Below are 12,651 nucleotides of genomic sequence, written 5' to 3' on the forward strand. Positions count from 1 at the left end.
TGAATCACCCCCGTGGACGCTGTTGGACGCTGCTACCCTTCTGGCGGGACTCCACTGCCAGAAACCCAACAGGGCCTATTCCACCGCTGCTGCTCCTTCTGCTGCTGCTGCTGCTGCTGCTGCCGCTGCCAGGCCCAAACAAGCCAAGCCAAGCCAGCCAGCTAACCAGTCCTTATCCGGCGATTCGACTGCTCCTTCTCCTGCCAGTGCATCTGGCGCTAACCCCAACAGACTGGTAGAACAAAGTTCTGGAAATGGAACACTGGCCCCACATATCCCACCACTACCACCACCGGCCGCCTGCCTCCGGCGGCTGGGGCTCCGCCCCAGACCCTGGTTGCTCCTCTCGCTGCGCTCGAGTCGTTGCTCCACGGTCCCAGTCTCCTGCGAAGCAGGAGCAACCAGGGTCTGGGGCGGAGCCCCAGCCGCCGGAGGCAGACCCCCTTCTCACCCCCACCAGTGGTGGCCCAACTAGGCCGGATAGACTATATTACATGGTGCATCCAGCAGCCAACAGCAACATGCACGATATCGCCAGATTGATAATATCTCACCAGCGTGCAGCGGCGGCACCAGCAGCAGACCTAATTATTATACTGTAAAAACCAGCTACGGACGACAGGGTGCTATTCGACGTGGGGTGGTGGTGGGGTGGAGGTGAGAGTAACGCTAGAGAAACTAGCTCTAGCTGCGTCAAACCCGGGTAGGGACGGACAGTCCGAGCACGACCCCGAGCCAGCAGTTGTGACTGGCCAGTCTCAAACACCACACTCCACCTCACTGCCAAGTGCCACTCCTGCTGCGAAGCACTGACATTCACTTCCGAGCTTCACAATCCGAACCAAAAGAAACCAACCATCCAAACTGCACACCCCATTCCTCCGAATCCCAACACATTTTTCCGTCCCGGAATCACTCCGGCACCCTCGTTCTGGCATTTATATTCCGGCGCATGCCCCACCACGCGTCGTCGCTCCTTCATCTAGCGGTTCCCTGACACCCGCCCGTCCATCCGTGTATCCGCTGTCATCCGTCCTCTCTGGGGAGGGGTCTGCCTCCGACGGCTGGGGCTCCGCCCCAGACCCTGGTTGCTCCTGCTTCGCAGGAGTTTTCCCAGGGGGAGTAGTGGGCACTGGGCAGCCCCACGCAACGACTCGAGCGCAGCGAGAGGAGCAACCCGGGTCTGGGGCGGAGCCCCAGCCGCCGGAGGCAACCCCCCTTCCCAGAGATCCCAGCCGGTGCATAGCGTCGTTGCTTTTTCTTGAAACTTTGGTGCAGCTCAACGGTTTTTTATAAGGTTCGGGTCGGCATCGGGCCAGCCGCGCACCAGCAGCAGCAGGCCACAAATTTTTCCAGTGCCCCGCTCTCAGGCGGACGGGCGGCTGGGGACCCTAATGCGGTTCCGCCTGGAACCGGTGTGTAAACGGCCCAATCCGGCCCCAATGTATAACCATAACCTTAACCGTAAATTCAACGGGGGTGAGAGGGGTGTGCCTCCGGCGGCTGGGGCTCCGCCCCAGACCCGGGTTGCTCCTCTCGCTGCGCTCGAGTCGTTGCGTGGGGTGCCCGGAGCGCGCTGGGGAGTCTCCTGCGAAGCAGGAGCAACCAGGGTCTGGGGCGGAGCCCCAGCCGCCGGAGGCTGCGCACGGTGCTGGTGCTGCCGGTTTCCACCAGGTACCTGCGTACCGTTCTTTCCGGTAAACTTAAAACTCTAAAATGGATATGTGGTGTAACAGGGGCCAGCAGCCGCCGTTGACCCGGCCCACACCTCACCCCCGCAGCTGCCATTTTCTGAGCCCTCTCCGGCCCGTTACAGACCACCAGAGCCCAACCGGCTCAACCCGTCCCCCCAAGTCTCTCCTGCGAAGCAGGAGCAACGGGGTCTGGGGCAGCGCCCCAGCCGCCGGAGGCAGGCCCGGACCACCCCCCCTCCTGACGCGATGCAAGGTTCCCCGATCGACTGGTGTGCCCCTCTGGCGATCGGGCTTTTCTGGGACTGGTTTGCTGCTGGCTAGGGCCAAGGATCAGACGTTCTTTGGTTTCCACGCGCGCCCCTAGCTCACTAAGCTTTTCTGGTTTGGGCTCTGTTCCTAGCCATCTCTAACTAACCTTTCTCGACCATCACCCACCGGATCTGCAAGATCTTTGTCCTCGCTCCCCCCCCCTCTCAACCGGTCAACCGGGCCTGAGTCTCGGGGAGCGGGGTCTGCCTCCGGCGGCTGGGGCTCCGCCCCAGACCCGGGTTGCTCCTCTCGCTTCGCTCGAGTCGGGCGTGGCGGTTCCGCGCACTGAGGGGGTGGAGGGGGTGGAGGGGGTGAGGAGACGGTGGTGCTCGGGTAATCTTATACCCCCAGTCCCTCCTGCGAAGCAGGAGCAACGGGGTCTGGGGCAGCGCCCCAGCCCCCGGAGGCCAGACCTGACCCCTGGACCCCGTCTTTGTACGCGTGGAGAAGCACCTGTTTAGGGACTAGCATGGAAGGGTCAGCAGTAGCGGTTTATACGGCGTCAGATCAGGTCTTCGATCTCAGGTGTGATCTGGAATTGGTTTGCAGTTGTAAATCTAGCACCAATCTGACCGGCGTCTGCAGGCAAGTGTATGCACAAGACCTACCGGTTGTGGTAGCCGCGACGGCGCGGAATAGTAGTTCGCCGACTGGTACCGCTACTGATGCCCGAATATGGCTAGTTTGATAGTCAGAAAAAGCAAACCAGCGATTCCTAGTCGCGTTAAAAGTAAGACATTCTGTCGGTCACTAATGCATGTTTGATATATGTCTTCGGATCTATAGTGTGGTTAGTCTGGATAAATAGCTGCAAGATGCAAATATCCTTCTTCTAAAATAATATCTTTTTGTATCTATGCATGTAGTTTGAAGTTTGCTTTGGATTGGATTGTCTGTGATTAGCGGGATATAGTTAGTTAACTTACCACAACCATGGTGCGTCATATGCGATGGGTCCCAAATGGGAAATAAATGCTCCTAGCTCCTGCTAGTCTCCTGTATATCTGTTTGTCTGCCATCACTCTGGTGTTTTGTGTGATTCAGCCAGGTTCTGTTTTTGGGTTTTTTTGGGTCGGTTAATTGTGCGTGGGTTTTTATCTGGCTAAGATTATTTTTCGCTTTCTAATGGCGGGTGTTAGTTGCAGTTTAGTGTTGTTGTAGTATTTATTTGGTTGAGTTTTTATAAACTAAATGTGCCTAGTGTGGGTGTAATGCAAGTAGTACCTAGTTCCGCATCATCGCTCCTGTCAGAGGCAGTGAGGGTGTTTAGTGCACTGTCGAGTGTCAGTCAGCGGAAAGGGCCCTGTTTTATATTGAAAAAAGGTGGAAAATAAAATATATAGAATGTGAGACTGGGCGGCAGTTTTGATAAGTGTGGTGTAAGAAATCGAGTTGCCAGGGGTTTTTCCTTGGGAGTGCTGTTCCGCAAGACAGACCGCTTTACCCCAGTCTGCTTATTATGAGGGAGTGTCATAGGAATTGAGAGTAATTGTCAGTGTTTTTTTTTCGTGCTGGGTAAAAATTGTGTAGAAATAACTGGAGTATCTCATCTGATATACCCAAGCAATAAATCAGTGAGTTGTATCGACCATTTTATTCGGTGAGAGTTATTTCGTCGTTTCGCTAGTACTGGCCCAGAGAACAAACAGAAATATTTACCCCAGTGGAATAACTATACCCGTTAAATAATCAATTCGATTAACCAACTTGTTGGCTAGGTTTTTTATTCAGTAGAACAATTTTACTTCAATGACGAGATGTTCTTCTGGAATAATTATCCCTAGTGTAACCCAATTACCCAATAAAATATCTTAGTTGATTAACTAAAGTGTGAAGGTTTCATTTTTTCAAAAATTTCATTTTTCCATTCAATGACAAATCCTGGCTCTGCAACGTATTTCCACGTACTCAATACATCCATCCATTAGCTCAATTGCAAATATATTTCTTTCGTAAGTATTCTATTCAGTCCAGCGAGGTGGTAATACTTGTATTGATCTTGGACCAGATACCTTCAGCTTGGAATAACAGTGTTATCTGATTATATTTTTTTTAAAAAAGTGGAAACATACTTAAAAGCCTGCTCTTACCAAATTATCTGGGTCAATCTAGTTAGATCCTAAACTTACCACCTAACAACGTAATGAGCAGTTGAAATCAAGTTAGACATTTGAGTTAAAACATAAACTACTATCTAACATAGCTTCATATTTAGATATGAATACCAAGAAGTCTGGCCCTGTTTCTGACAGTTGAATAACTACTAGTCGATACTTGTGCAAAGTAAGCTTTATTCACTCAAGCTAGTTCAAACCCAGATGTGCTCTTCTTAATTTGAAATATCTGAAATATTTCTAAAATAATTGTAGTCTTATAGAGTTTAGCGTTTGACTGCCATCGGCTCTAGCAATTAACTCACATGAATGACCCACTAGGTTTTAATTAGTAAAGCTGTAATCACCATATAAAACTTTTCTCTGCTTGTTAATTTTCTGAAGCGTCTTATCTTTAGCTAGCTAGATTAGCTTACAGTTTTAAACGTTCTTGATTTTATCTACCAAGAACAGATATGAAAAATTGAGTAGCAGACAAACGAGTGATCACTATAGGCATTTTAGATCTCTAAATTGAATTCAGTTTGAGCTATAGCATCTACTCTCTCTCTTGGAGTTTTTAAACTGAATTTTCCAGAGCTAGTAAATCATCTAGTGAATGAAGCATTTAAATATCGTCTTGTATTCCAATTCAAATAAAGTGTTTGCAGGAAGTCTGAAAAGGTTTAGTATTTTTCTAGAACTTTATGGTATTAGCATCGCAATTCTTACTATTCATATGACTAAAAACAACTCTTCCAATCAATTGCTGAATAAAAATTCAAAATCAATGGTTTTTCCTGTCTCAAGTCTCAAACCCAATTTCAATGTGGTATCAGCTTGTCAACTGGCGTATTGTGAGTAGTATAATTTGGCAAAGAAGCGGAATCATTGTACAATTTCCAAAGTAATGGTAAATTTACCTCCAGCGAGCACGAGCAACAAGATAATTACTCATGATGGTGGCAGTACTCATTCTTTACCCATAACGGGCAATTCAATCAGGTAAATTCTGGTATCCACCTCCATATGGATACTTTTGCTCAAAGTAAATACCATTGCCGTATTACCAAGCAACCTTATTAATTGAAACTCTTAACCTCATTTCCACGTAGATATCCTACCATCTGGTTGTGTTTTCCGTGTACATGGAATCAGATACGAGCCAGGTATTATACTTTGCTACCTGTAGTTGGTATCACATCATGCTCACGGCCTCTCGTCCACGACAAAACCAGATTTCAATAGAAACTCTATAATTACTTTATTTGTATCATTAGTTGAATGCAATGAGAGACGAAGCAGGTATTATTTTTTTATGCGTCTTGAGATTGGTCTCACAGGGAATTCACGAGCTACTCCACCTCTAATCCAGTAACAAACACTTGTCAATAAAACTCTCTGGTACCTAAATCAATACAGCTGTCACTTCATTCTACCATTGATAATAATTTTTACGATATCCCTCTTTCCAGTCAGAGAGGAGGAAGTATTATATCCGCCTGTTGTGCCCGGTACCAATAAGCATCCATGACCCATTCAACCTTTCGTCCAATTGACCAACAATTGCTATAACAGCTCTTGTGAGCAAGCAAGCATAGTTGTCACTTCATTTCAGATAATGATTTTACGTTCTTCATGGGTATCTTACACCTGGCTATAGAGGAGGCATGATATTATATTAGGCGTCTAGAGACTGATATCAGAACGTCATATCCACGACCAGATTCCACCACTCGTCTAAATCACTAACAGTTGTTACAAAGGCTTTTCTAACCAAACCAACACAGCTACCACCTAGTATTGGTTGTATGTTGTTCACAGGTACCTAGTTTCAATCATAGAGACAACATTTCAATGCCTAGTGACCTTTATCAAATGGCACAGACCTATCCACCACCTTGGTCCAATTCAAAAACAGTTGTCCATGAAAACATTGTTAACCAAACCAAGACAGCTGCCACTTCATTTCTTACCTGACTGTTTTTTGCGGATATCTTACTTGCAGTTATAGACGAGGCAAAATATTAATTCTGCTTCTAGCGTCTGGTATCAAACGGCATCATGACTTATGCGACAATTCGATCTTCGTCCAAGACGGTAACACTTGTGGAAGGTCTGCTGACAAAAGAAAAATAGCCGTGACTTCATTTCACCCATTGGGTGCATTTGTTTACAGCTATCTTACTTTCAATCAGAGATAATTTAGGTATTACGGTATGTGTTCAGTAATTGGTATCAAACGGCTTTATGAGTCCTTGGAAAAATGACCTCTCGTCCAAAACAATAATATTTGTCGATTGAAACTCTGTGACAAAATACCAACGTAGCTTAGCTTCATTCACTGATTAAATATGTTGGAACTCGTGTATCTTACTTCCAGGAAAGGACGAGTTAGGTATAATATTATGCGTCTTGAACTGGTATCAACTCCATCCGCGACCTAGTCGACTCCTTTGCCAAGACAACTACACTTCTGATAAGAACTCTGGTAACTAAACAAACATAGATGTTACTTCAATTCCTTCGCCCCTTCGAATGTTCTTTGAACATGGGTATCTCACTTGCAGTAGTTTTATAGACTAGACACGGTATTATATTCATCCTCTAGCAACCGGTATCTAACGGCATCCATGACCTACTCTTCCATCCAACCCCTCCCCAACACCAAAACACCTGCCGATATAAAAATCTGTTAACGTTAACGAAACCAACAAACCAAATCAACGTCTTCTTTGCTTCTACTCGAATTTTTCACCGTCAGAATAAAACCAATCGAAACGAACCATTCCAAGTAACACACACATCTGCAGAGCTGTCTTACCTCTTCACTCCTACATAGCACACATTACTTCACATCGTAAACCCCTCACATCCACCTACCTCACAAAATCTACTTCTCTATCACTGGACATTTCTTTAAAACTACAAAAAAAATTCTCCTTCGATTATTCCCCATCTTTCTAATTCCTCAGCTTACCTTTCAATTTAATGCCCCTTAGCAGGCTTTCTTTTTTCTTACTATATATTTTAACCGTTGTCTTGGATGTCTGAGGTCCACTGCAGGTTTCTTTTTATAGCATCGATTGTAACCTTGTTTTTGCATCCATACAATCTAAGTTTAAAACTAATAAACAAAAAAAATAAATATCTGCATTTGCCAACGCTAAGACCCAGAACTTTAAATGTTTTATAAAATCATTTTACAAGAATTTTCATCTGATCCGATATAATCTCATCTTTCACGAACCAAGTCCAGTCAGATGTCGCGAAAAGTCAGACCACTTTTCTAGGGCCTAATTAGGCACTATATTTCAACCGGTGATCTTCGGATCTCGGGATTTTCCCCACATATCCGACCAGTTATCCGATTATGTCTATCCGACCAAGATGAAAATGATTTTACGCCATAGCCAACCCTAAATCTAGATATTAGCCTCTTCTCTGATCTGATTTTTTCTTTTCTTCCTTTGGTCTGCTGCTGCCGCCTTCTGGTGCTGCCGCCGCTCACCCTCTCACTCAAACCTACCACCTGCGTATCTGCTAGTCCACCAATGTGCTAGTGGTTTCAGAACCCAACCAACATCAGCTGTCGCGGTCACTTGGCTCTTTTTCCCACACTAAAACCGTCGAGCCTTGCCGCTACCGCCCCAACGGTCTCAAAACTACTCTCACTACGCAGTGGGTACCCACCTGACATGAATTCCCGCTGTGAATCACGGGAGGGGGTCTGCCTCCGGCGGCCGGGCTCCGCCCGGACCTGGTTGTGCTCGCTTCTCGAGCTTACTGGGGGGTCCACTGCTGGAATAAACTCAGACAAGGTATCTGTCAAGTAATTAATGACGAGCAAACTCATTTACAGCTCATCTCCCGAAACTGCTCTCTCAAGTCTACGAATAACTCATCTCATTCGAACGCACGTTAATAGTTTACCACTTGAAACTCCAAATCCAGAATGAACTCTCAACTATCACTACTGATCTGGCTTGGCTTTGAGTCTGTCGCATATTTTTTCACTCTCTCCTGTAACTAATTAAATTTATCCACATGCAACTTTCCCTATGTGGATAACTCAGGGGAAAATACACCTTGCTGCTTGGCTATTGCACATAAGAACTGATACAATGATTTATTCAGCAGTCTCAATACGGTATTTTCTGGCTCTTTAATAGTTAAAAAGAAAAACTACCTCAACTTGAAATACCTATCATCCACTCGAATTACCAATTCACTTCTAAGTGCCTACTATTCACTCACCACATACGTGAAAACATACAAGCTCACTCTCTATTTTAATTCTCTGTATCTGAATATTCAAATCAAAGCTACTAACACCCCAAACAACCTCAAAATTCCCCATAAATCAAAAAAAAAACTAAGAATAAAACAGATCACAATATTTATTCTATTTAATTATCCAACTTTCAACTGCCAGTCACTTTTCTATCAGCCTCCTGCTCAATGTAAACAGATGTGCCGCAGTGGTTTCCCTAATCTTCTTATCTGCTTATCTTATCACGATACCCCAACCCGCAGAAACCAGTCGAACTGGCCCCTTTAAATTCTCTCTCGACACACCAATCAACGACAACACCCTCCAAAACCAACTCCAACCACTTCTCAAACCATCCAGTGAATTTTTCAACTCCCAATCCCACATCTGCCACTCGTCTGATACAAATACGAGTGTCGCTAGTCACAGGAACAGCGGTCAGATCCAGCCTAATCAGGCTGCCAGCGACCGGGCAATCTCCCAACCGTCCCACGCGGCTGAACAAGATTCACGAGACTAGCGGCGACCCTCGCATTTCGCTTCTGTAGAGATAACATAACAAACAAGTTTACGTTCCCCTTACTTCTCTTCACCGACCGGCCAGTTGCTACCAAAAAGCCAACGCCACCTCCCAACAATGAAGTTATTTTACATCGGAGTCATCCGCAACACCGACGACAAGGGTCTCGAGCTGTCCAGTGCTCGCGACCTGTCCACCTTCAGTTATTTCGAGAGATCAGGGTACGTTCTCCTCCAGTCTGGTGTCCTCAAAACCCCCGAAAACTAACCAGTGATCCAGAGTCGGCCAGTTCATGAGCTTCTTCAGTCTCACAGTGGCCTCACGAACAAAACCAGGACAACGTCAATCCGTCGAAGAAGGAGGTACGTGCTGACTTGAGCCTGCCTCCGGCGGCTGGGGCTCCGCCCCAGACCCTGGTTGCTCCTCTCGCTTCGCTCGAGTCGTTGCGTGGAGTATCCCCTCTAACCACGCCATCTCCTGCGAAGCAGGAACAACCAGGGTCTGGGGCGGAGCCCCAGCCGCCGGAGGCACACCCCACCCCCCAGTAAACTAACACGGAACAGCTTATATTGGCCATGTGTACGCCCGAAGCGAGGGTCTGGCGGCCGTGATTATTAGTGATAAGGAGTATCCGGTGCGAGTGGCGTTTTCGCTGCTGAATAAGGTGCTGGATGAGTATCTGATCAAGTTTCCTCCCACCAGATGGACTGGCGTGACCAGTAACCAGGGGCTCGAGTACGCTGCTCTGGAAGAGTATCTCAAGAAGTACCAGGACCCTCAGCAGGCAGATACCATTCTCAAGGTGCAACAGGAGCTCGACGAGACCAAGATTGTTCTTCATAAGACCATTGAAAGCGTGCTGGCGCGAGGCGAGAAACTCGACTCGCTCGTCGACAAGTCCGAGGCCCTGTCGGCCAGCTCGCGAATGTTCTACAAACAGGCCAAGAAAACCAACTCGTGCTGCATCATCTCATAGACGTTACCCGTTATTCTCTCATCTGTGACAGTGTTTTTTTTATTCTTTAGTGTTTGGCGGGGTGGTAATGCCTCCGGCGGCTGGGGCTCTGCCCCAGACCCCGTGGCTCCTCTCGCTTCGCTCGAGTCGGGCGTCGACGGTCCCAGCCATCTCCTGCGAAGCAGGAGCCACGGGGTCTGGGGCAGAGCCCCAGCCGCCGGAGGCACTGTGGCCGTCAGGAAAAATGTGTGTTTTAGGGGGGGGGGTTACAGTTTGGAGGCGGTCTTGAATTTGGGCACCGTCATGGGCTCGTAGACCGTGAGGGACAGGTGGTCGGCGGGGATGCTGTTGTGGGCGCTGAGACTGCGCACGTCGACGAAGGTGGGGTTGAGCTGGGTCAGGTCGGTGACTCCCAGAAGGCGCATGTTCATTTCAAGCTCGTCTTTCAACAGCTGGATCGCTTTGGACACGCCCTCGACTCCGTACGTCGACATCGCGTACAGGAATGGTCGGCCAATTCCAACGCCTTTGGCACCGAGAGCAATGCATTTGAGAATGTCAGTAGCTCGTTTGACTCCACCATCGACGTACACTTCGATTCGGTCTTGCCAGCCACGGGCTCGTAAAGCAGCCATGGTCTCCACGAGCACTTCAATTGACGAACGTGAAAACTCGAGTTGTCGTCCTCCGTGGTTCGAAAGGACTACTCCTTCAACTCCATGCTCAACTGCTAGTAATACATCCTCGTATCTTTGTACTCCTTTTAATACAATTGGCATTTTAGTGATACTCTTGAACCAGGCAATGTCTTTCCAGGACAACGAAACATCGATAAACGACGAAATGGCACGGGCTGCTCCTTGCGATCGGTCGACTTCACCGCCATCTTCGTCCTGAACATCGGCCACTTCTTCATCATACTTGGATCGCATATCTTTCTCACGACGTCCGAGCTGGGGTGCGTCTACTGTGATCCATAAACCTTTGATTCCACGCTTTTCCGCATGCTGAACAATTTGTTTCGTGGTCTCGCGATCTGAGTTAACGTATAATTGCATCCATTGAGTCTGTTTGTCAGTGGCAGCATCGATAATCTCATCAAAAGAGCACGATGCCAGGGTCGGAATCATCTGGATCACGCCATGTTTACCGGCAGCCTGTGTTAATACCGTCTCGCCGTCCGGATGACCCAATCGACCCAGAGCCGTAGCAGTGATATAAAAAGGTACAGACGATTTGGATCCTAGCATTGTAGTCGAGAAATCGACATTCGTGACATCGATCAGAATCTTAGGACGGAACCACACTCGATGGAATGCATGATGGTTTTCCCGTAATGTGATCTCGTCGTCAGCTCCGGATGAATAGTAAGCCCAGCCTGCTTTCTCCATAGTGTTTCTGGCCACATGCTCGAAATCCAGCAAATTATAAATCTGGCTGAGAGGAGGTTTATTCTTGATGTTCTCGAGTCTCTGAGCCTCCTGTTCATCGACCTCCTCTTCCTTATCGCCATCAGCTGATTCCTTAGCTTCTTCAACACCAGTCACTGGACCCAGATTCTTAGATCCGGGCAAAAACTTGGCAATAATATCTTCTGGATGAATAGTCTTGAACTTATCCGTGGCATCCTTCCCTGCGTATCGCAGAATAATCTTCTGACCGCCGGGATGGTTAGGCAGGAACTCCGTCAAATCATACACATTTCCGTGAATAATGACCCAACAGTCCTCCTTCGTATTATGTTTAGCAACTGTTCTTGTTAGTACTACTACTACCACGGGGCATGCCTCCGGCGGCTGGGGCTCCGCCCCAGACCCTGGTTGCTCCTGCTTCGCAGGAGTTGGCGGGGAAATCCCAGACGTAACGACTCGAGCGTAGCGAGAGGAGCAACCAGGGTCTGGGGCGGAGCCCCAGCCGCCGGAGGCAGCGGGGGAAACCCACCTTCAGTAGCGTGAGGCATTGTTTTCGGGGTGGTTGAGTGTGGTGGTGGTGCCAGGGGTTTTATAGTAGTTCGGTCGAATCATGTTCAGGCAGTTACGAAGCCCCCAACTCGGCAGAACATCGCGCGGCTTAGTGTGGGGGTAATGCATGTGAAAGCGGGTAATAATACTTCCCTGACGATCAGTTTATGCAGGTGAGTGAGATCGCATGAATGGGAACGCACTTGGAACCTCGTTTGGCAGGGCCTCGATGGGAATCTGGGTAGGACTCTGGGATGGGAGAGTTTCAAGAAGGGAGCAAGGAAGAGGGGGGGGGGGGGGGGAGACGGGGGAGCTGGTTGGATGACGTGCGTTACGACAGTTTTGGGAAGTAGTGAATACGAGCAAGCACTTGGGAGTCTCGTATAACGGGTGCGAGAGGATGCGAGAGGCTGAGTGAAAGACAGTGGTGTGAGTTCTGGACAAAATTAGACCGACAGAGCAGGGAATCAGTAGAGTTGGCGTTGAGAAAAGAAAGAATAGCTTGAGTTAAATTGGGTTTTGACGGAGTTCATTGCTCAGAATAGAGATCTGCATCAGTCGCTGCAGGGCCGCTATCAGGCATGCCAGTGCTTTAGGACTGGCCATCAGTGGAGCTAACTTCCTCGGTCCATACGCCCCAAATTAACTTGTACTGGATCAAAAAAGTTTATAGTTTTGCTGGTTGTAATGGCTATGGGAGAAAGTTGATTATGGGAGAAATTTGAACACCTTCTAGAATGACGAGGTGAATGACGGTACCCTGCAGCTGCAATTACAGAGAGAAACATGAGCCGAGTGTATTAACACAGCTCTGATCTAAACTTTTAGTAGCGTGAGAGGAAATTT

At 47.9% G+C, this 12,651-nt stretch overlaps 1 protein-coding gene across 1 annotated transcript; it reads right to left on the reverse strand.

Moving 5' to 3' along the window:
• Positions 1 to 10,110: 10,110 nt before the first annotated feature.
• On the reverse strand, positions 10,111 to 11,235 carry CYB2 (Cyb2p; the record flags this gene model as incomplete). Its single annotated transcript, XM_018882641.1, has 1 exon — positions 10,111 to 11,235. One exon carries the CDS (start codon positions 11,233 to 11,235, stop codon positions 10,111 to 10,113), a length of 1,125 nt encoding a protein of 374 aa, XP_018734910.1.
• Positions 11,236 to 12,651: the final 1,416 nt, after the last annotated feature.

Source organism: Sugiyamaella lignohabitans, chromosome A (genome assembly GCF_001640025.1).
Source record: "Sugiyamaella lignohabitans strain CBS 10342 chromosome A, complete sequence".
NCBI classification, from domain to species: Eukaryota; Fungi; Ascomycota; class Dipodascomycetes; order Dipodascales; family Trichomonascaceae; genus Sugiyamaella; species Sugiyamaella lignohabitans.